The sequence below is a fragment of the Apus apus genome, chromosome 4 (genome assembly GCF_020740795.1).
Source record: "Apus apus isolate bApuApu2 chromosome 4, bApuApu2.pri.cur, whole genome shotgun sequence".
NCBI lineage: Eukaryota > Metazoa > Chordata > Aves > Apodiformes > Apodidae > Apus > Apus apus.
Genome location: NC_067285.1, coordinates 14,875,268 through 14,898,874, shown reverse-complemented (window position 1 = coordinate 14,898,874; position 23,607 = coordinate 14,875,268). Strand labels below are relative to the sequence as shown.

The 23,607-nt window shown below is 56.6% G+C and overlaps 2 protein-coding genes across 4 annotated transcripts in view; both read left to right on the top strand.

Moving 5' to 3' along the window:
- Window positions 1–18,106, top strand: part of HPSE2 (heparanase 2 (inactive)) — a 109,718-nt gene extending 91,612 nt beyond the window's left edge. For both annotated transcript variants that reach the window (XM_051618901.1, XM_051618900.1), the window contains 5 exons: window positions 2,419–2,525; window positions 3,422–3,536; window positions 15,844–15,989; window positions 16,961–17,107; window positions 17,190–18,106. In XM_051618901.1, coding sequence (XP_051474861.1) covers window positions 2,419–2,525; window positions 3,422–3,536; window positions 15,844–15,989; window positions 16,961–17,107; window positions 17,190–17,355 — 681 coding nt within the window. In that variant the 3' untranslated portion in view covers window positions 17,356–18,106. The remainder of the gene's footprint in view (window positions 1–2,418; window positions 2,526–3,421; window positions 3,537–15,843; window positions 15,990–16,960; window positions 17,108–17,189) is intronic.
- A 158-nt stretch (window positions 18,107–18,264) lies between these two features.
- HPS1 (HPS1 biogenesis of lysosomal organelles complex 3 subunit 1) lies at window positions 18,265–23,129 on the top strand. 2 transcript variants are annotated; one of them, XM_051619672.1, is made up of 18 exons: window positions 18,265–18,448; window positions 18,534–18,671; window positions 18,738–18,880; window positions 19,119–19,227; window positions 19,421–19,581; window positions 19,657–19,759; window positions 19,858–19,962; window positions 20,054–20,123; window positions 20,232–20,299; window positions 20,894–21,061; window positions 21,136–21,312; window positions 21,384–21,451; window positions 21,582–21,704; window positions 21,810–21,870; window positions 22,067–22,216; window positions 22,314–22,427; window positions 22,566–22,648; window positions 22,914–23,129. In XM_051619672.1, exons 1-18 carry the CDS (start codon window positions 18,350–18,352, stop codon window positions 23,074–23,076), a joined length of 2,103 nt encoding a protein of 700 aa, XP_051475632.1. In that variant the 5' UTR covers window positions 18,265–18,349; the 3' UTR covers window positions 23,077–23,129. The 2 variants fall into 2 exon arrangements, with proteins under 2 accessions (XP_051475632.1, XP_051475631.1); XM_051619671.1 differs by having other exon boundaries at window positions 20,051–20,123.
- The last annotated feature ends 478 nt before the right edge of the window (window positions 23,130–23,607 follow it).

The following is a 23,607-nucleotide window of genomic DNA, read 5'->3' as shown; positions in this document are numbered from 1 at the left end:
CAAATGCAGCCAGCCCTCACCCAGGGCATGGCAGGAAGGCCTGGGAAGCACGGCGCCTGGCCCGGGCGGGACATGCGGCGGGTTGGGAGGGAAGCAGCTGCCGGCTGCAGCACGGTGTGGGCTGTGCCAGTGTGAGGGATGCAGGCTGGATGCACTGGACAGGGGCAGGCGCTGCCATGCAAAGCCTTTCTAACCAGCTAATCTTCTCCAGTGTCCCATCCATCCGTTCTTGAAACTTGCTCCCAAGGACAAGGAGAGGAGGGAGGAGAAGAGACAGCAACCAGGAGAAAGCAGCGCTGTGCCTGCTCAGGGGAGATCTCCTACTGCACTATCTTGCCACACTCGCTCACAGTGCCTAAAAATGTTGCTTGCAAAGTTGTGACAGTTGCATTTCCAGTGTGATTTTCACCAGAATGAATAACTTGTTTTTTTCCCCACGATGATCATGTTTTGACTGTGTTACAAAACCCAGCTGTCGCTGGTGTGCTGTGTCAGAGCCCAGTGCTCTGCCTGGCCAGCACAGCCAGCAGCAGGCCCTCACCAGTGAGGAGATGTGGATTGCATCTCTAGCAAATGGGTAGGGGATGGGGGCTTCCTAGGGTCCCCCCACTTTGGCTGACATGGGGGCCAGGGCTATGACCAGCCCACTCAACTGTCAGTTTGACAGCAAATAAGGAAGACCTAGTAAGTGGGAAAGGCTTTAGGGGCTACAGGAGATGTCCGTCTGTCTTGTCTAGGTTTTCATACCATCCCAGTCACCACAATGTCTTATTGTTGTAATTCCTGCAGGGAGAAATCGTAGGATGAGTAAACAACTCAGAGGCCCTGGGAAAGGGGATGCAAGGGTCGGCTCAGCAAAACTGGAGGAGAGGAGCTGCTTGCCGAGTCTTCCAGTGCAAGCTGGGAATCATCCATGTATGTGGATGATGCTCCTGCTATGGGGAGGCATGATGGGATGACTGGTGGGATCAGCATGGGGGCAAGCGAGGGGCACCAGCCAGCCCTGGTCCAGCAGGGGGGACACAACCCCACCAAAAATGGACAGTGGGATGGCTGAGGAAGGCATTTGCTCTCCCAGCCATGGGCTGGTGGGTGGTGACATCTCCAGCAGGATGTGACACCAACCCTAAGGGGCTCCTGGACCCCATTCATCCCCAGACTAGCAGCAGTGAGGAGCTGCCCTGGGTGCAGGCTGAGAGAACCCTTGCACCCATGAGGCAAGATTTGGTCTGTGCAGGGCAGAGCTGGGGAAGAGCTCTCCTGGGAATGCCAGTGTGGCTGAGCAAAAGCACAGTGCTGGGTGCTAATAGCCTCCAGCTTGGCTTTGAGTCCATGCATCCTGCCGGGGCTGATTAGAGCAGCTGGGCTTGTCCACTTCCCTGTTTTATTGCTTCCTCTCTGACTGGGGAAGGTGGCGGGCTTAGATAATTACAGGCAGGATGCCAACACCTCTGGGGCTTCAGTGAGGGATGTCGACTCTCACAGGCTGTGAGTGGGAGGCAGCCCAGAGCTGGCGTATTTAACATCTTTGAGGGATCCCAGTCCATCCAGCACATTCCAGCGCTTCTCACTAATGGGGCAGGATCCATCAGGCTGCGTGGAGTGTTCCTCGGGCCGCTGAGTTTGCAGACATCTGGTCGTGGGAGCTCATCACCCGGCTTGGAGAAGTGGGATAGCAGGAGAAAGGACAGGGCGTTGTGCAGTGTCGGAGGTTGCTCATGCTGGGAGAGGACAGCTCTGGCCATCTGAGCCCTCCTGTCCCACCTGGCATCTCATGGGTGTCTGCACTGTTGGCTGGAGCCTTACAAGGGGGGCCAGCAGGCATGGACCTGCACATCCTGCCTGTGCCAGGTACCCCTTGGATGATGATGAAGCAGCCCCTCCTCAGCCACAGGGTTGGTTCTGCCCTGACCCAGGGAAACCCACTGCTTTCTTCTCAGGTGCTCAACCATCCCTCCATATGGCTCCAGTACATGTCCCAGGGCTCCCAGGCTGCTGAGCCATTGCAGATCAGGTGCTCCTTGTGGCTGGCAGGCAGAGTGCATGGGGATGTGGAGAGCTGAAGTGACACAGCAGAGAGAGCAGCCCCCAGGGTGGAAAGTGTGAGGAGACTGCAGGGAAAGAGCAGGGCCTGGGTTTGGGAGCATGAGAGCAAATTTGCAAGACCATGTTTGGAGCAGATCCAGAAGATGGGCAGTGGACATATGGCAGTGACAGGAGAGAGCAAGGACCAGTCTTCCACTGCTCAGACATGGTGAAGGCACTTTGTGACCATGTCACTGGGCACACACTGCCCAGGAGCAATGTTACCAAAGGTCTCCTTAAACCTTCCTGGAGTGTAGCACAGGAGATGTCTGCCTTGGCTTTAAATCACATGTTTATGAGAGTAATTTTGGTCGCTTTTGGTGTCCTGTGTAGGTAGTGAACACCTACACACCAGGGAAGAAGATCTGGCTGGAAGGTGTCGGTGCGACCTCGGCTGGAGGCATGAACAACCTCTCTGATTCCTATGCAGCTGGGTTCCTGTGAGTTACGCTGGCTTCCCAGTGCCAGGGCACTGTCACCTGCACGGGCTCTGTGTCCTGTACTCCCCTGTGGTACTACCCTGGCAACTTGGGCACCAATATTTTCTCCATGTCTTCCCTACTACCCCTCCTCAGCTCTGCTTTCCTGTAGGTGACCCAGTCTCTGGCAGACTGAGAGAAGCAGAGCAAGGAGGGGAGTACTGGAGATTTCACACAGGTACTCACAGTGTGCCAGCAGGGCATGATGTGGAAGAGGAGGTGTGATCCAGGCATGCCAGCCCTAGGACCTAGGGCTGGCACCCTGAAAGGCTTTCCTTGCTCAGCAGCTCCAAATCTCCTGGGCTTTCTCCTACTCTGTGTTTTTGGTTCAGGCTGCAGCCGTGCATCCTTGCACACCTTCACTCCAGGGGCACCTGCCCAGGGAAGGGCTTGGTGAGACTCTGCTCTGGAAAACATTTTCTCTCCTTCAAAGCCACAACCATTCCTGGCTCCTGGGGCTTGTCTACTGGCACAGCCCAATGGTGTGGGCATCCTGCTGAAAAAGCCCCAGCTCACACCTTCAGAGCTGGCCATGATCATGAAAGATGGAGGAAGATCCTGTGGGCTTTGCAGGGAGGTGCAGGGACAGCACTGGCATATCTGGGCAGTAGCAGACTGCAAGGGTTGAAGACTTTGCCCAGAGGGTGTGAGGAGACAGGCTGCTGCAGTGCTCCCACTGCTGACATAGTGGGTGCAAGGTGCTGGCAGGCTGTGGGGCAACCCAGGCTTTGGGCACAGGGCTGCAACACTGGGGTGTACACAGGGGCTCAGGCATGGCATTGGGGTGTGCATGGTGGGCACAGCTGGGGCAGAGGAGTCCCCCCACAGTGGCCTGACTCTACTCCCTCCGTCTCCAGGTGGCTGAACACTCTGGGCTTGCTGGCCAGCCAGGGCATTGACGTGGTGGTGCGGCACTCCTTCTTGGACCACGGCCACAACCACCTGGTGGACCAGAACTTCAACCCCTTGCCGGTAGGTCTGCCTGGGGACATCGCAGTAGTGCTGGCTTCTCCCCACTCATTTGCAGGAGGTTTCTCTCCTTGTGGCCTGTCTGAACTCTGCTTGAAAATTAATTTTTCCAATTCTGTTTCTTGCAGTATTAATAGGAGACGTTAGTTCAAGTCAGATGCAACATGTTGAAGGCAGATGGGAGAGTGTTACGTCTGTAGTTGAAACTTCATCTAGTGCCCAGAGTTGGAAGCATGGGAGGGAGGCTGGAGCCATCGAGGAGTGTCAGTGTAGACTGCAGAGCCAGAGGGAGAGGTGTTGCAGGACCATGCATGGCACGGGGTGGACCCAGGAGAAGCCAGCTTGGAGCCTCAGCACTCAACTTCAGATCTGTAGAAACTGAGGTGAAGTGCACTTGAAGGGTATTCTCAGCCTCACGGGGAGCAGCGGTTCTCACCAGTGCCCCACAGCATCCCTCATTCTTAAAAAATGCCTGGGGGAACTCTGAGCACACATGGTGCTGATAAAGAAACTACAAAAAATCCTGTTAAAAGTAGCAGGTTTCCTTTTCATCTTTGGGCGGTGGAGCTAGTAAGTACCCTGCCTTGTAAGAGGAGAGCTGTGCAGAGGGCCTGGGTGCTCTGCATCTCCCATGGAAGGGATTGATGAGTGCATGACCTGGCAGACACTGCCAGAGGGCTGGGGATCTGCACCGGAGAGGTGCACGACCCTACCACTGTGATGCTGTGTTGGGATCTTGGGGGGGCAGCTGCAAGGGGGCAGAGGCTGAGGGAGCCACGTCTTGATTGCCTCTACTTACTCAGCTGGTGAAAACAGCATCCCCACAACAGCACCCTGAGGGTCAGGGGAGGAGGCAGGAGGTGTCTCCAACACAGGGTCTGTGCTAAGCCCCCCAGCATGGCCTGCAGGGTGGCTCCAGAGAGCAAACCAGTGAGCAGGAGAGCACTGTCCCTTGCCTCTGCTGTTCTGGGTATCTCCTGGAGCGCCCTAGGCTGCTCCTGCCCACACCCCTCTGGCAAGTGTACCTGCCAGCTCTGGGGCCCTGGGCCAGAGGCAGCATGTGGGCCTCTGAACTTTGTTTGAGATGAATCTGAGCCTGGGGCAAACGTTTGATGAATTTCTTCTGAAAAGCCAATTCCCCTGTCCAAGCCACCTCCCCTCCATCCCCAAATCCCCAGGGCCTCAGGGCCCTCTGGGTTGCTCCTGGCTGGATGGGTGCAGGCCAGCTCTTCTGGCACAGTAGGGACAGCGGGTGGCCTGTGGCCAGCTCTCCTGGCACAGCAGGGACTGCAAATGGCCCACGGCCAGCTCTCCTGGCACAGCAAGGACAGTGGGTGGCTCATGGCCAGCTTTCCTGGCACAGCAGGGGCAGCAGCCAGAGAGCAGGCATACAGTTAGAAAGATTTAAGCCAGGGAAGGAGTTTGAGGAGTAAATCCTGGGCTGTTAAACACAATAGAGGTATTTAAAATGGATTTTGCTGTTGTTTTAAAGACAACTCCACCAGTAAGTGAGATGCCACCCATTTCATGGCTGTTGCCTTGCTCTCTCACATGTTTCAATGTTCATCTATTTCCCACATCCCACCTCCATGTTCCTGCACAAACTCCAGTGGGTTCTTCCCCATCCCCATTCTCTCCACTCCTGTGCCTTGAGAGCCACGGTCAGGTGCAAACCAACAGGAGGTTTAAAAGCTGCAAACACCAAAAAGCCCAGCGAGACCAGACCATGACCTGTTCTGCAGAGCAGCTCTTTTCCCGTGGGAGCTATCAGGGAGATGAAAGCCGCTGGCTGTACCTGCGCGGGGCCACGGCGCTGTGAAATACAATCTGCTCATTAGCTGCCACGACAAAGGGGTTTCCACACATGGGCTGGGTGTGAGGCAGCTGCCTGCTGACAGAAGGGCCACACCACCACAGCATGAATCACAGCTCCTCAGGGAGCCAGGAGTCGGGGCAGGGCTCCCTTGTAGCCGCCTTTGCACCTTCACCTCCTCCCCTGCCACTGCTCCTACCTGCTTGTCAGATAAGAGGATGGCGTGGTTTGGGATGTTGAGCTGAAGCTGAGCCTTTCACAGAGATGTCATTAGGTGCCAGGGAGCTACCTGGTCCAGGGAGAGTTTCCTGTGTGGTCCAGGGACGGTGCAACAATGCAAATACAGCCCTCCATCCTTGTGCTGAAGAGCTTCCCATATAAAACCAAGGGATTTGTAGTCTGTCACTGTGCTGCTGCCATGGGAGCCCTCATCCCTGTCCTTCAGCTGGGCGCCTCAGATCGTGCTGGTCTTGCTGTTAGCACTGTTTCTCTTAGGGCATGTTACAGTGAATGGTGTAAGTAAGCTCATATAATGTGGTGTGGGTGCCACATCTGGGGATGAGGGAAGGCAGAAAATGGGAGTCGTGTAGTGGGCACCACTATGGGAGTTGTAGTTTTTAAATTACCAGGTTTCTTTCTGCCTCCCTTCTGGCACTGCGGTACTGGGAGGATTTGTTAGGCATGGAGGAAGGAGCAGGCAAATCCCTGCCCTGCTCTATGTGTATCAGGATAGTACCTGCTGCCATGGACCGTGCTGTGAGCTCACCACGGGTACCAGTGCACGGGGCAGGCAGAGAGCACGGCCGCTCTGAGTGCAGGTGCTGGGTGACAAACCCAGGTAGCCTGGTGGGGCTTGCTGTGCATTTTCTAAGGGTTAGCATAGGCTTGAAAACAAATCTGTGAACTCCGACCATTTCTGTGGGAAATGCAAGAGCACCTGGGAATAGCTGCTTTCAGGCAAGGATGCAGTGAAACCTTGAAGGCAGATGTTTAAGCTGGTCCGTCCCCATCTTTGTGCCGTGATGGCTTGCTGGTGCAATGCAGGGTGGCTTCTCAAAAATGGTCTCAAATGGCAGCAGTATGGCCAAGGGGTGCTGCAGGTTGATGGAGAAATTGGGGAGATGCTCACTTCCTGAATGTGAAATCCTGGATTTCCAGCCTGAATGGTTCTATGATCTCTGCTGAGCTTTCTGAACACAACTGTCTCATGAGCTAAGCAGCATCTTGTGGCTTCTAGGGCACCTTGCAAGGAGCGTTTGTGTCTTCATCTAGGTCCTTCACCTGTGAGAGAGCAGCTCTGGGTGCCCATCCTGACAGCCAGAATTGCCTGTCTACCCTCTTCTCAGGGGTGGTGTCATCAGCATTCTGTGCAAGGATCAGGTGCTGTGGAGGGGGAGGCAAGGCCAGCTCTCTGAGCCTGCTTCCAGGTGCCGATCCAAGGAAACAAGTTTCTCTTGTTGGACTAATGGGGACAAAACTAGGAGAAACTGGGTGACGAGAAGCTCCCTGGTCTGGGCATGATCAGGCTAGGGAACAGAAATACTCCTGCTAACCTTAATGCACCTGATCTCAAGCATTTTAATGCCTTGTTATTTTTAAGACAACTTTTCCATGTATCATTGGAGCACTTTTTCTTCCTGAGTGATTGGGGCAGCCAGCTATATCATAATCAGGGCTTGTGCTTGAGAAGCCCTTCAAATAAAGCTTCTCACAGGTATGTTGGTCTACCCGCCTGCATCCCAACCCATCTGTACATGTGTGTGGGAGTGAGGAGCGGAGGAAAGGAAGGCAGGAGCAGCACTGATATTCACCCTTCACAGACCAGTGCCTTCGAAATACCACTCTGGCATTTAGTAGCTCTAGGCTCATTTCAGGCAAGCAGTGTACCTACTCCATCTCTCTCTCCTTAATATCTCTCTGAAACAGTCCAGAGGCATGCCATACATTTATTTCATTGGAGAGCCCCCCAGGTAAGTGTGAGCTTTCTCTTCAGATTGTTAGAGCATGTTAAAGAGCTTTCTCCATGCTCTTCCATGGTATCACCTTTTTTATCTATCCTTGGTAGTGATTTGTGCTCACTTACTGCACAGTGCTGTAAGGTTATACCTATGCATGGAAAAACTTGGGCATATTTCTAGGCAGGGCCAGAGCAACACAAACCCTGTGGAAAAGCCAAAGCTGAAGTACAGACTTGCATCTCCTGTTAACTGGGCCTCCTCTTGGACCCTCTGCTACACACTGTAGACAGTGAGATCTTTGGTTTTCCTGGGTTAAGTAGGTGCTGAAATTTCTCTTCTGCTTCTAAGTTCCATATGCAGTGTGAGAAAGGCCCAGAGGGATCACAGGGCAAAGCGATGGCAGGGGCTGCCTGCTCAGCTGTGGTAGTAGAAGACAGTATGATATTGCCTGTGAATTGATGGCGTCCTTGAGAAAGGATCTCAGCAGTGTGGAGGTCTGTGCCTGACAGGGCTGTGGTAGGATGCTTGGATGCTGCAGGTGATTTTTCACCTTCTTTGCTTAGCCCAAAGGCACTGAGGAACTCAATGAGAAAATTACTGTCTGTCCTGGAGAAGGGAGGACCTTGGGCTCATATTGGCTCTGTCCTTAGTGATTTGTTCCCTTCCTACCCCAGCTTTCATAAAAGCCCTTGTGTGAATGGGTTTGGTGTCAGGCTGTGGCCATCCCCAGCATCCCTTGGGGTCCCATGGTGTTAGCCATGCCCTTGGACTGCCCCTCCACATCACCAGGTGCACAGAGGCACAGGCCCACCAGTGAGGTGCCATGGGCCGGGGTGGGCTCCCCCACCATCTTCCTGCCTGCCACACATACATGCTCCCTGGTGTGGTCATTAGTTGAGCTGACTTGGCCAGAGGCAATGCTAATTGCAGCTGAAGGTTTTGGACTTGGTAGAGTAGGGCTAATGGTTGGGCTCAATGATCTCAAAGGTCTTTTCCAACCTAAGTGATTCTGTGATTCTGTCCCAGCCGTCTCCCTGGATGATGCCTCCTGCCTCTGTGCTGCACCAAAAGGGGCCCTCCCCAGGCCAGGGTCCTTGTCTGCCTGTGCCCATCCCCACCCTGCCATCACTTGCCCAGTGGCTGCCTGGCTGCTGGTCTAGGCAGTGTCCAGAGGCAAAGAGGAGACCTAGTATCCATAGCAGAAAGTGTACAGAGAGCCCTTTGCTGCAAACACTCATGCTCCCACCACCGAGCCCAGCCAGCTGGCTGTGGGGCCAAGGGAATTCAGCCCCATCTGCACGCCCAGCACTGAGTCACCACGTGGTGCACAGGCAGCTGGCTGAGCTGCCAAGGGTAGGACTGTGACCTCTGCTCCCCCCAACAGGGACCCTTGGCTTTGGGGTGGCTGCTGGGGAGACAGCAGCCAGGTCAGGTTGCAGTGTGCCCTGCCCAGAGGCAGAGGCATGCTCCCAAATCTGGGAGAAATGACGGGTGGGAAGAGGGATCAGGTCCAATGGAGCTTGCACACACATGGAAACTGTTCCTGATGACCATAAATTTGCCGCGTGGGTGTCTGGCACCCCCACCTGCCCCACAAGCTGGAGCATGGGCTCTGGTGGGAGCAATGCCTGCAGATGGGGAAGGGATGGGAGAGGTGAGGGCAGGCAGGAGCTGCCTGTATGGGACATTTGCTCTGGCTGTGGGAAGGAGGAATGAAATCCCAGGCAGTTGTGTGCATGTGGGAAAGGCTCTCCCAGGAGGTGTCAAGCTAGAGAACGGCCTGCTGAAGGGCAGAGTGGAAATGGTACCTTGCAGAAGTCTCCCAGCCAGGCTGGACATGAGCTCCTGAAGCAGGTCTGAGCAGGGCATTGTCTCCACTGCCTTGTCCTTTGAACCATGATCATACCATATCTTGAGGACTGCAGCATCCTCTGCTCTCTGCACCCTTGCTGCATTCAGCCTTCCAAGAGCTGCTTCTGGAGACTTGCAAGTCTGCTCTGAGGCTTGTTTCATCTGTCAACAAAGAGACAGATTTAAAGCACCTAAGCTCTGCTTGCTGTCACAGTGGGTTAAAGGGCCTTTCCCTCTTAGTGCACTATAAAAACCATCTCTGAAGTGCATACACTTGGAGTCTCAAATGCATGAGAGCTGTGTGGCAGCTAGCAGCTCTGGCACCCACCCACCAGAGCTGTGGGACATGTGCAGACCTGGAGCCAGGCTGATCCTCCTGTATCCTAGACTGGGGTAGAGACATGGTCCAGCTGGGACAGGCAACAGAGTTTGGTACTTGGAAGGATGGACACAGCCATTGCCCACATCTCCCAGAGGCACCATTCTAGTGACAGACCTGCCAGCCTTGGTGACAGAACCATCCTGGGGCTGTGGAGGAGGTGGGACACCAAGATCCTTCCCAAGGCAGGAGCAGAAGGAAGTAGCGTTATAATGAAAAGCAGCAGAAGAACAGAAAACAGCAAAGAAGTCTCATTTGGTTTCCAAGCCCTCTGATCCGACAGCTCCGCTCCCTTCCTGCAGCCTCCATCGCCTGGACCCTGTTAGGGAGAGGTGATGACAAAAGAGAGGTTTGGCTGTTCCTCCATCTGCTCAGCTCTCCAGGAAGGTGGAGGCCACTGGCTGGGGCCCAGCTTGGGAAGGGCAGCAGTAGGCAGGGGACTCTTCCCACGTGCCACTTTCCTGACATGTGGGCAGCCTGTCCCCTTGATGCCATCAGTGCCTGCCAGCAATTCCTGTAGCTGCTGCTCCCACAGCAGTGATTTTGCCTTAATGTCTGTGTTTGGCCTTTCTCCAGGATGGAGAAAAAGAGCAGAAGAGAGAGACAAGAGGGAGGGGTTGAACAAAGGGTACAGTGGCTTGAAGGCTGGGAAGATGTGATGCTCATCAGAGACATGGCAGGTTGTGCTTCCAGGGGAGACCCCAGCTGTCAGGCGAGTGGCTGGTGCTCAACCCAAACACAGAGCTTGTGATGTTGCTAGCACCAGTGGTGCTCTCAGAGCCCATGGCTGCATGAATATTAGCAGGTTATTTGGGATCAGGAGTCACTCTCCTGGCTGTCCCCCACCTGCTGTGCTTTGGGACTTACTACAGATTTGTTGCAAAATGTGACCTGGTTTCCTTTCTCAAACCACGAGCCAGCCTGCCATAAGCCCCCAGAAGCGCACAGGGTGCACAACACAGCCATGGCAGCAACGCTCCTGCTCTGCAGAGCTACTTCAGTGCTGGCTCATGTCCCATTGCCCTCCCTTGCCCTGCCTGCCTCTTCTCTCCCTCCTTGGCCAAAGGCACTGAGGAGTAGAACTGGCAGCCCCCTCATTGTGTACTTCAGCCGCAGACTACTTGCCAGTGGAGAAAGCTGTTGGGAAGATGTGAAGGAGGAAGGCAAGGCAGGAAAGAGTGGTGTGAGATGAGGTTTTCACAGCCGTTAGAGCAGGAAGGAAGAGGATCAGCACAGTGAAGGCAAGGGATGCCCAAAGAAACATGTCAGCAGCTTCAGGAGACTGGTGAGCAGGCACCTTCAGGGAAAGCAATTCAAGAAAGAAATTGGGCAACATTGGCCAGTTCTTTCACAGGTGCAGGTGCCTGGGTCAAAACGAAGGTCTGGCCTCCCATGCTGATGATGCTGTCTCCTGGTGGCCCCATCCACCTGAAGCCCCCTCATATGGGGTTAGGAGGAGTGTTGTTCCCCATTCATAGACCTTCTCTGGTATGTCCCCTGTGTTGCTCAGTCGAAGAAGCCCATAAAACTCAGGGATCATGTTAAAAGCAACACCAGTCCAGCCTTGCTGAAGGAATGGCCAGCCGTGGCTTGAACAGGATGTACAGACCTCCACAGGGAGAAAGCTTTGGATGCTGAGGATCTCTTTAATCTAACAGAAAAAGAAAGAACAAGAACCACTGATTGGAAGCTGAAGCGAGACAAATTCAAGCTGAAAATAAATAGTGGGATTGTTAGTGTGGATGTTCAACTGCTGGAACAGACACGCTGGGAAGTAGCAGCTTTTCCAACCCTCCAAGCCCTCACAACCACAATCACTACTTCTCTGGAAGATTTTTTTGCCAAAAACTAGCCATCATGCTCAACAGAGGTTTCAAAGAGTGAAGTGCTCTGTCCCGTGGTGTACAGGAAGGCAGAGCAGCCAGCCCGTATCTCCACACAGGTTGCTTGGACTATGAAAAAATGCAGATGAAGATGCAGAAATGTAGCATTCTATCAAAGGCTGTTAGAACTCGGGCATACCTGAGGGATGGAGGAAGAGCTTGGGCAGCTTCAGAAGAGGGAAGACACAAGAGGAACAGGAGAAGGGCGGGCAGCAGCCAGCTGATGCTGCCGGTGACAGAGTCATGCCCTGGCAGCCCAGCCAGAGTAGGCTGTGCACCATGGGGCTGGCAGCCTGCTCATTTGAAATTTGGTTGCTTTTGGCTGTTACAGCCCCAGGAGACAGAAGGGCTAGGCTTTGTTACTGCAGTTTACTGGTTATGGCAATGTCTTCTCACATGTGGTGAACATGGAGCTGAACGAACTCAAGTGGGTTGTAAAGCTGCTTTGCTGCCTCTAGGAGAGAGCATGGGGATACACTCCTGTGCTCTTCCTAATGGCTCTGGAGACAGAGGGTCTGGTTAATAGGTCTGCCTGAAGTTCTGCCTAATCAGCCTTGTTTTGAAAAGCTGAAGTCTCAAAAAGCTCCTGCAATGAATTAAAATGTTCAACAAGATCAAGTGGGACCCTCTGGGCTTTCCTCATCTAATGGCTTGTAGGTCTTCACTGGCCCCGTGGTGCTCAGATGTGGCTGGCCTGAGCTCCCTTGAGACAGGCACCCTTCCTGCCCATAAATCAGGGATCCTGGCCAGGAGAACTCCTGAGGTACAGAACAGCTCTTGCCTTCAGGGGCTCCTCACCTGCAGCTCTGCAGTGGCAGCACTGCTTAATGGGTCTGCAAAGTAACTAAAGCAAGAAAACTCCCTCAATTCCCAGGGGACTAATAGCAGACCAAATTCCTGTCTGTTATTCCTCCTCCACTGCTAAAGCTGTATTGCTGGCTCAGCCCTCACAACAGGAGCCCTCTGTGACTCCATAAGCCAAATCCTTTCTGCAGTTGCACTGGTCAGAGCCGCGCATCTCCCTGGGGATTGCCAGGGCTGCCTCCGATGGGATGCCTGGCACCGTGCTGCAAGGTGGGTGCTCTTCTTTGCAAGGGGCATATGGGCACTGTTAGCCTCAGAGCAGTGCTTGCACAGGGTTTGCTATATGGGAGAGGTGACAGGTCACTGATCAGTGGAAAAACTACCCCAGCTGCAGCCAAGCTGGGTTTCAACAGCAGCTGGTTCCCAAGCTGGTCACCCCTTGAACAGGAACCAGTAGCTCCAGGTGCCCAGCAGCCCCAGTGTGATTTTATCTGGTGTTCACTCATGCCAGTGGTAGGAATAGCCCCAGAGCACTAGCCCAGCTGGAGGAAGTACTCAAATCTGGCGGGTTTGATCCTATCATGCTAGGTGTGTGTGTAATTCATCACTCAAATGCTTGGTGTCACCAGCTCCTCGTAATTTATTGCAAGTAACATGATTTTGGCCCCTGCTGCAAGTGAGCTTGCAATGATGCGAAAAGCTGCAGCTGTCTTCAGTGCTTCCCTGCAGTAAGCTGAAGACATGGGGTGCCTCAAGGCCGATGCTGAAGGATCCTTTTCCAGCCCTGGGTTGTTTTTCTGGTCCTCCTTCGAACTCTCTTTGGTATTTCCATATCCTTCTCAAAATGGAGACTTTGGAGCTAGCCTAGCCAGGAAGGCAAGGTAGGTAAAATCACTGCTCTCCCCTCACCTCCTGCAGATGCTGGAGGGACAGGTCAGTCCCCACGCTGCCCCAGGAGCATTGCCTGTGCCAAAATACTTTACACTCGGCTCTGCTCATCTCATGCTTTGCAGAACATCTCAGGCTGCATCACTGCTCTCTTACCTCGTGGCATCTGCACGTTGTTTCTCAGAAAAGGTGTGTAGCCTTAGCTGGATCAGAAGCTCACACAATATGGTCAATGCTTCCCAGAGAGACAAGCACCTCTCCCTGTGCCCAGCCTCGGAGATGTGGCACCCTCGCTGCCACTGAATAGCATAGCTTTACCTGTAAGCCACCATGGCAGGAGCCCAGGGCTCAGCTCTCCCAGCTCTGCAGGGGAGCAGGGTTTGTCAGAACACCCTTGGGAAGAACATATGCTGAGAAGAGAGTTTTGGCAGCAACTGGGGCAGGTAGTGGGATCTGGTAGCTCCCTACACTCCCACATTGCAAACGTTGCTGCTGCTGAGCCTTGAGAGTGGAGAGACACTGGTGTCAAAGCAGCAAACCCCCAGGGACCACCCTGCCTGGAGGGGCCAGTGCTCAGCCGGAGGCTGGAGCTGCTGGTGCCTCACAACAAGGTCATTGCAAAACAGCTCTTGAGACCCATATGGAAATTTGGAGGTGACTACAAAGTCTCTGGCCTCTATCGCTCCCATAAGTTGTGGGTGAAAGCCATTTCCATTTCAATCATTGGAAATATGGGGAGAAGGTGAGAAACCCCAAGCCAGCTGCTAGAAAGAAAGTCCTAAACTGATAGGTAGCTTGGAGTACTGGTCTCATTTATTTTTAACTCATGACTGTGAGGCTTAACACTACAATGTGTGCTCACCTTTGGCCTTGCTGTAAATTCAAGTAATTACTCATCTAATGATGCCTGCTAGTAAGTGTGGCTCACTGGGGAGCCAGCAGTGTGCCAGGCACTGCTTCTGCCACCTGTTGCATCTACTCTGGGGTCCAGGGTTTGCAGAAAAAGCAGTTTCCAGGCTGGTGTGGCACAAAGCCCCGTGGTTTTGGCTGGGAACAGTAAGAGGAGAGCTTTTCCTTCAGTACTGTGGCAAAAGCTTACCCAGAAAGTGGGAAGTGGGTTTGGATTGCCCTTTAGCAGGCCATTCCAGCACTGCTAGAACTGGTCAGTATTTGCTGAGCTGGGCTGGAGAGAGGATGGGGACTTGCAGCCTCATCTATATTTGGTGGGTATTTGCCTCATGTTGGTTGCTGTTGCAGCATTGCTGTCAGCTTCATCTGCTGGCCTCGTCATCCAAAATGCGTTAATTTGGGGCTGTGTAAGGGCTTCCCACCCACAGGATAGATACCTTTACCTGTGTGAGGGATCTGCACTTCCACCTGCTCATCCTGCCCTATAGCCTGGGGTCCTGGAGACTCCATTCCCCCCTTCCATGCCCCTCTGGGGTGGCAGATCCCTCCTGACACTTATCGTGGCTATGCAGGGCTTTCCTTGTGCCTCCCCAGGCAGTGCACAGAGCAATGGGTGCTCTGTATCAGCGTGGGTCCTTCTTACTGTGAAGATCAGACACTGCCAAGCAGAGCAGTCTCTAGTGCCAGTGCGATTATTGCTGCTGGGTGTCTAACATTGCTGAAAAGTTGGAAGTATCATCCAAATTGCTCTGGGGCTTATGCTCCCCCTGGGGTGGTGAGTCTGGATTACACAGAGAATGTTTATCCAGAATGCTTGTGTGTGCAAAGCTGCCCAAGCACCCAGCTGGTGCCCAGCACACCCACAGGCAGCACTAAGAGAAGCGGCATAAGAGGCTCCATCTCCGGGGCATCACCCAGGGTGCTGAGAGCAGCAGTGGGACCAGAGCCCCAACCTGCAGAACAGCAGGCGGTTGTCTGAAACTGCCCTTTCTCTTCCCACAACCCTGCTTCATTTACTGCACACCTCCCAGCTTCTGCAGCGGATGAGGGGGGGGGCCCTGCCGGCAGTGGCCTCCGTCACTGCACAGCCTCGCCTCCCTCCCAGGGGCTTGGGGCCCATCCTGTGTGCCGAGCGAGGCCGTGCCCTGCGGGAAAAAGTAGTATGTGGTGACGTAATTAAAGGCTACATCATTAGTGCATGTGTGCAGGGGCTGAACATTTCCTACTCCTTGAGTGCTTGGCTTCCCTGTGCTATGTTTATGGGTGCTTAACTCCATGGGAGGCTTTAAAATGGGAGAAATACCTCTGAGAGGTGGAGCACCCTCAGTAGTTACTTAAGCCAGCATGCCATGAACAGAACTGGAGATCATGGGAGAGCTCTGGTGTGCCCCAGGCCTGTGTACAGAGTGGTGTGAAGGGTGACCTGCCTGCTCCAGGGACACCACCATCTCACATGCCTCAGCTGGAGCTAGGGCACAGATCCATAGAATGGCTATGTGCAGGTCTGTGGGAAGGTGTGTGAGCATCTATGCTGTTTCCCAAGCTCCACAGCCTGGCCAAAAGCTGAGCTCCTTTAGAGAGTATCAGTGTCTCTCAGTGCAGGCAGAGCAATGTATTCTTCCCTTAATCTCTTTGCTGGAAACAGCAATGCCATTTTGGCTTGGGCTGCACAATAAAAGGTCACCCCAAGGCAGACATCTGGCACACATCATTTTCACCCAAAAGCCAAAATTTTGCTAGGCTGTAAGCTATCAGTCTCTCCTGCTCATTCCTGCTATGAGCTGGGGGGACTGTTTTGCTGGTGACTGTCCCCTCTGCCCTCCAGGACTACTGGCTGTCCCTCCTCTACAAGCGCCTGATCGGTCCCAAGGTCCTGGCTATCCACGTGGCTGGTCTCCAGAGGAAACCCCGGCCAGGCAGAGTCATTCGTGACAAGCTCCGCATTTACGCCCACTGCACCAGTTACCACAAGTAAGCAAGGGAGGCAGGGGGCTGCAGTGGTGGGATAAGCGGGACCCACAGGGGTCCTGGGGATGGGGAACACTGAGAACATGCTGGGGCAGGAGCCCAGGGTTTGGCTCCAGAAGGGCAGGTTGGCTTCCTAGGGGACACACCTGGGTGCTGCTCTGACTGCTGCAGCAGTGGAGATGCCTCTGATGAAAGTCATGGCAAGCTCACGCCTGGGAACGGGACTGGCCGGGGCCAGCGCGGTGGCCGGCAGGCAGCCCCGGCAGCAGAGATCAAGGGAGTGGATTTCACAGGAGGGCCCCCTGGTCGGTCGGGTTACCCGATGGGCCGCGCTGCTGGGGAGCCCGTCCTGGTTATTGTTTCGCTGATAAGGTCTTTGAAAGCACCCCGGTGAGCCGGGGGGGGGCGTCCACCTCCTCCGCAGACACAAGTTGCTATTGTGGAGGAGGAGAGGCTGTTTCTTTACACAGTCCAGATGCTTTCAACATGCCTCCAGCTCGGTAGGAAACCTTGTCCAGTAACTGACAGGTGCAAAGTGCTTTATAGCCTTTGTTTGGGGCTGCCTGATTAGGCAGGGACAGAGGATCAGTGTCTGGACCTGTCAGTTAGGTGCCCGGGGCGGTGGGGGCAGACGCCACTCACGCACAGAACTCTCCTCCATTCTCAGCCTCCTACTTACAAGGCTTTGGGGGGGCTGCCAGGTGACCACCACCCAGCTCCAGCATGGCACCCCCTTGAGCTGTGCCACCCCAGGCTGAGGAGGGGAGAGGGAGATCGGGAAGGTGTTATAGCAGAACTGGGCTTTGTGATGGGGAGGCTGCATCCCCCTGTGGAGGGGCAGCCAGGGTGGTTATGTCCCCTCCAGATGACTGCATGAGGCTGGTTCTTGCAGGGACCTCCAAACCTCTTCTCAAAGGTGATGCTCTTGGGGTACATTCCAATGCACCCCTCAGCTCCTACTCTCCCCTTTGCAGCCATAACTATGTCCGGGGGTCCATCACCCTTTACATCATCAACCTGCATCGCTCACGGAAAAAAATCAAGCTGGCAGGGACGCTGCGGGATAAGATTGTTCACCAGTACCTGCTGCAGCCCTATGGCAAGGATGGGCTCCACTCCAAGTAAGTGCTATTCTGGTGGCTGGGGCTGCCTCCAAACCCCCATCCTCGATGCCACCGCCCTGACCCTCTCCTGGTCCCACAGGTCAGTCCAGCTCAATGGGCAGCCGCTGGCCATGGTGGACGACGCGACCCTCCCCGAACTAAAGCCTCGCCCGCTGAGGGCCGGTCGCACTCTGGTCATCCCCCCGCTGACCATGAGCTTCTACGTGGTGAAGAACGTGAATGCGCTGGCCTGCCGGTACCGATAGCCCATGGCCCTGAACGGACCTGCCGGCCCCGCTCCTGCCCCCGTGCACTCCCGAGGACACGCTGCCTCCTTGGCAGCCTGCACAGCCTCACAGCAGGGCCATGTCGGGTGGGCACCACGCCATGCCCTTGTTCTCGCACCCTCTGCCTTGGGACACTCTCTTGCCCTGCGGCCGCAGAGCTCCGCTTGGCCCTGGCCACCATCCCGCTGGAGCGGTGCGACTGCAGATTTGCGTGGCCTGCCACGATCTGTCCGCACACTGTGAGAGGGGCCTGGGGTCCGGTGCCCACCGTCTGCTGGGGAGGGCGAGGGTGCTGAGCCCTGGTACAGCCCGGGATGGGCAACCTGGCCAGACCCCTAATCCCGCTGTCTCCCTCCAGCAGCCGGGTCCCCCTTTCCTCTGCCCCTTCCCGGGCGGCGGAGGACGCGGGCAGCCCGGCGCAGAAAGCGCATGGAAGCAGCTCCCTCTGCTGCCGCCAGCCCGGCCGGGACCGGCACCGGGATGCTGCGGGCAGGGCGGGCCAGGAGAAGGGGCTCCGGGGTCCGCCCCAGGCGGGCGGGGCTCGGGGAACCGCAGCTGGAAATGTCGGTAATTAAATTACACGGCCCGGAGCGGAGTGGAGCGGCGGGAGGCGGGGCAGCCCCGGTCTCCCCCCGGTCGGGGAGCGGCGGCGGCCGGGCCGTGCGTGTATCCTGCTCGGCAGAGGAGCGGTGTCGCGGGCACGAGCAGCCGGGACGCGCCGAGGCGCTACCGGAGGTGTAATAAAGTCGGGCTGTCAACTGCGCCGGCGTCTTCTGTCCGTCACGGGCCAGGAACGGGGCGTTACCGGGGCCGGGGCCGGGGTGCCGCCCGCAGTGCCGCGCCGGGCCGCTGGGGGCGCTACGCGCGTGGGCGCGGCGGTCACGCGCGGCGGAGCAGGAAGCGGCGCGGGGCGGGTGGAGCCGCGCGGTCCCGGTGCCCACGCAGCCCCCGCGTCCCCCGCAGCCGCCGCACCATGCGGTGCGTCCTGATCGCCAGCACCGCGGCTGAGCTGCTCTTCTATTGGGCCGATGCCGCTTTCCTCCGCCGGCTGCGAGCACCCCACGGCGGGCAGGTGGGACGGGACGGGGCGGCGCGGGTGCAGGGCCGGGAGGGTGTGCGGGGTGTGCGTGTTCGTGACCCGGGAGCATGTGCCCCAGGGCACGGCGCTGGAGGACAGCCTCAACACCCTCTTCGCCCCGCTCATCATCTCCTCCGCCGCGCTGCTGGAGAAGCTGGCCGACACCTACACCTGCTTCGCCACCGAGCGCGGGCGGCACCTCCACGTCCTGCACATGGTAGGACCGGCACCGGGGACCGGGACACCCCAACCGGCCCCCACCTGACCCCGCTGCCGGTTGCAGTTCGGGGACTGCCTGTACATCGCCGTGAACGGTGACGGGACGGAGAGCGAGGATGACCTGCGCCGGACGCTGTTCGTGCTGCGGCGCTTGGTGGAAGCTCATTGCGGCCTCGTCATGCTCGACTCCCACCTCATCCGCAAGGAGTGAGTGAGCACGGCCAGCCGGCATGCGTTGGCACACCGCGGTGCCAGGGCAGCTGCCTATGGTGCCTTCATGCAGCCCCGGGAGGTGGGAGTGGGTGTCTGCAAGCTGGGACCACCCCCCACCCCCGTTGCAGGAGGAGCCCTGCCTGCTGGGCTGCAGCTGGGTTTCAGGGTGCCTGTCCCACCCTGGGAGGGGATGGCCGGCCAGCTCTCAGCTCACGCTCTGTGGCTGCTGCAGGTTGCGGCCGGCTGATTGGGAGCAGCGGGAGCGTGTCTGGAGCCTGCTGCGGGGCCTGCTGGAGACCTACATCCATCTGCGGGAGGAGGACCAGAGCTTTGCAGTGGAGGTGCTGTGTCCCCAGGTGTCCCTTGCCTTCAGGGCGTCTCAGGGGTGGGAGGCTTTGTGGAGTCTTGGGTTGTGGGAAAGTCTCTTTGGGGCAGCTCTCCAGAGCAGCAGTGCTTGGATGTACGGGGCAGCTCCTGGGCTGCTTGGCTCTGTGTGGGGGGGCTCAGCAGCCATTCTCCCTTCCTGCCCCCCAGGCCGTGGAGAGGCTGATTCACCCTCAGCTGTGCGAGCAGTGCATTGAATTCCTGGAGCGGGAGGTGGTGCAGTACATCAATACCAGTCCAGAGCGTGGTGGGGACGAGGTGGCCCATGCCTTCCTTCTGGTGCACACCAAGCTGCTGGCCTTCTACTCCAGGTACACCTGGCCCCACCATGCTCCCTGGGGCAGCCACTCACCCTCCCAGCTGACCTGTCCCTTCTCTGGCTTTAGCCGCAACACCAGCTCCATCCGGCCTGCTGACCTGCTCGTCCTCATCCTCCTGGTGCAGGACATGTACCCCAGCCAGAGTGCCGAGGAAGAGCTCAGTCTCCAGGTGCTCCAGGGCTGGGCATGGGTGGCAGCAAGTTGAGGTTCCCCCTCAGGGTGATGCCTTGGTGGCCAGGCCTTAATTTTTTTCCCTTTTTTTGGAAGTCTGCACCAGAGAATATGCTCCCCCAGGGACCCAAGAGAAGTGAGAGCATCCCTGTGAGTAGCCCTAGCTCCCATGGAGCTGCAGAGAAGGACTCAGATGACCAGGTGAGTCCCTGGGATCGGGAGCTGCAGGGTGGGACAGTGGCTGGGCTGCCTGCATTGCTCCTGTCGCTGACCCAGCTGGTTTTGCCAGCAGGACACAGATGATCTCTCGGTGCCTGAGGTTTACTACACGCCCAAGCCCTCACCAGGCAGGGACAGCACAGGTGAGTGCCCGGCTGGCAGCAGCCCTGCCCCATGCCCCCCAGCCCTGCGGAGGCTCCGGGGCTGTGGGGGACACTGGCGGGGAGGGTGACCTGCTGTGCTCCCTGCAGGCAGCGAGAGCTGGTTGGAGGACGCTGAGATGCTGACTGCTGGTGAGGCAGATGCTGCAGAAGTCCAGGTGAGCAAGGTGTCCTGCAGTGCCTCTTGACTCTCCACCTCCTCAGCCTGTCCTGGTGCTCTTTGTGGTTTCCAGTCCTTGTAACTCATCCCTTGCTGTGCAGCTGTGGGTGCCCCAGGCTCTATGGCTGGCTCTGTGCCCTGCTTCCCCCATCTTGTGCATGACTGTGATGGCTCTGACCATTCTCTGGGACATTGCTTATGGTCTCCAGATCCAGAGCTGTGGGCACAGAGGTACCAGGGCTGCCTCAGAGCAGGCTGGTGTCTCCCTCTGCTGCCTCTGGCCTTTCTGGGCTGCTTCCCCACCAGGTGCTGTAGAGCCTCACACACTCTCTCCAAGGAAATCCTAACCTTGGTGCAAGGTGTTTGCAACCTGTGTATTTGCAGGCAGCTTCCCCTCTATCTGCTGCTCTTTTGGGGTCCCTTGGCACTTCACTTGCTGCTGATCTTTTGCCACATGTCCCCTCCTGCTCTATCAGTTCAGTTGTGCCTGGGTGCAGCTTTTGGGACATTGCTTTGTCCTTCCAGAGTGTCCCGGGTTGGTGCAGGCTGTCTTGACCCTGCCGGTGGCTGAGTGTCTCCCCTCTCTCCCCAGATGGCAGAGGACTTGCTGCAGACCTTGGAGTCTTTGGTCCCTGAAGCTTCAAATCCCAGAAGGATCTTTCTGGATGCCAACCTGCGTGAAGGTTACTGCCCCTTGCTGCCACACACCATGCACTGCCTCCCGCTCTGGCCGGGCATCTCCCTTGTCCTCCTGACCAAGGTGAGCTGCCTCTAAGGTGAGAGAAGTGACAGTGGGCTGGGTTCTGGCTGACCCACCTCTCCCCTCCCTGGCAGGGTGCCACAACCCAGGTGGCTGTTACTTTATACCAGCTGCTGGATGGTTTCTTGGTGCTGGAGAGGAAGCTCGAAGAGGGGCCAGAAGCAGGAGCCCCACGCTCCTACCCATTTCTGGCTGAGCTGCGGCAGCGCATGGACAAGTTTGTGAAGAAGCTGAGTGGTCAGGACATCCAGGTGGGAATGGGGACACAAGAACCCTGTACCTCTGTCGCTACAGCTGAACACTGAGCCCTGTCTCTCTCTAGCTGCAGAATGCCTGGGTGGACTTGAAGAACAAGATATTCTCCCGGAGCGAGCCTGCAAGCTCCTCGGAGTGAGTACAGCATGGCCAGAGAAAGTCTCATGAGCAGGCGGGAATCTTTCCCAGCCTGAGGGATGGCATGGCTGTCCCTGCAGTACTGGGGACTGAGGGACAAAACTTGGCACTGTATCTCCTGGCTCAGGATGCTGCAGGCAGTGGCCAATGTGAAGCGGCAGCTCTTCTCCGTGTACCGCCAGCTCTTCCTGGCCTCCACCAGCCATAGCCTGTCCCAAGCGCTGCGGGACCGTGCCCAGAAGCTGATGAGGTGAGTGCCTGGGGGTGGCTGGCATCCCCGGGGGGCTGCTCCACATCCAGCTGCACTTGGATGGCTTGGGGAATCCTGGCCTCTCACTGAGCCTCTTCTTGGCAGGGAGAAGCTGCTGGACTGGCGGGACTTTCTACTGGTGAAGAGCAGGCGCAATATCACCATGGTGTCATACCCGTCCCTGCGCAGCTGGGAGCCCAACCCAGCAAAGAGAGGTCCCTGGGATGTAGTAGAGTTGGGAGGGGGGTGACCCCTGTCCCCTCAGCACCAGGCTCTTGGGGAGGAGTGTGGTGGGGCAGTTTCTCCAAGGCTCAGGGGCTGTCCTGGAAGGGCATCAAAGTTGTTGGACACCCTTAACCCAGCGCACATACCTGGAGGACTTTCCTGGCCTTGTGCACTTTGTCTATGTGGACCGCACGACTGGGCAGATGATGGCACCATCATTGAGTGTGACAGAGAAGTCCAGCTCGGAGCTGGGCAAGGGCCCCTTGGCTGCCTTCATCAAGAGGAAGGTACTTCTCGTGGGGCTGGGGGTAGTATGGGAACCACAGGAGGGGGTGATGGTTGAAAGTTTTTCTGCTCAGGCTTCAGGTTCTCCTTGTCCCTCAGGTCTGGTCCCTGGTTGCATTGGCCCGGCGATACCTACAGAAGGGCTACACGACACTTGTGCTGCAGGATGGCGACTACTGCTGTTCCTACTTCCTCTGGTTTGAGAATGAGCTGGTACGTGGGGCCAGGAAGAGGCTGAGCCCCTCTCCCCCAGCACCTTCTGAGGGTGGGGAGCAAGCTGTAGGCACAGGTGGCTCTGGCTCCTCAGCAGTCTCCTCCTTGTTCCGGTCCTCTGCTGTCATCTCTCCCCAGGGCTACAAGCTGGAGGTGATGGAGGTGCCGGTTCTCTCAGATGATTCTCCTCCTATTGGAATGCTGGCAGGAGACTACTACAGGTGAGCAGTACCCAGCCCTGCGGTTTGGCACAGGGCTGTGCTGTCCCCATGAATGATGCTGTTGTTGTTGGGACATTGCTGCAGGGTGGTAATAGTGCTGTGGTGTCACCAGGGTGGCAACAGCCTGTCTCCCCAGCCTGGTACCATCGTTCAGGTGGCAGATGGGCACTGTGTTCTTGCCAGGGACTTGCTAGGGGTCGGGTGGTTAGAAAGGGGATGCCAGGTTGTGCTGTACCTGCCAAGCCCCCTGTCTTCTCCTCTGCAGGAAGCTACTGCGTTACTACAGCAAGAACCACCAGGCAGAGGTAGTGAAGTGCTACGAGCTGCTGACTGTGCACCTGGGCATCATTCCCTCTGAGCTCGTGGTCCAGCAGGCCTGTGACTTGGCCCGGCACCTCTGGGAGCCCTCCCGCATCCCCCTGCTCTGAACTGACTCCATCCACCTCCCTCAGGGACGGGATTAAAGCAGGAGTGTCGGTGATCCTGGTGCTTGGGCTGCTTTGTTGGTGTCTGTGTGCCATCAGCTGTGCCTGCAGGCAGCCACCAGCAGCTTTCCCATCCTCCAGCCTGGCCAAGGCTACAGCTACCTGCCTTCCCACTCCTCACAAGCTTCCCTGGCACCCAGCAGCCTCCAAGGGCAGGCAGAGAGCGAGGCTGTGAGGTTGTTGGCAAATCACCACCTTGCTGAAAAGTGCTTTTCCAAAGCAGGATTTATAGCTTTGGTTTGGCATCACCAATGGGCTTTAGCTGGAGAACAAAAAGGTGTAGCCAAACCTGCATGGAGGAGTGACCCAGGGTGCATACCCCTTTTTCTTCACCCGCAGATGCAGGGGGTGGTGCAGGCCGTGGGGTGATGCATCCCTCATTCCCTTCCCTGTACGCAGCCTCCCCAGACACCAGTCAGTCGTGGGACCCAGCTCAGTTGTGAACAGTGGGTACAGCCAAAGCAGCTCAAGTGT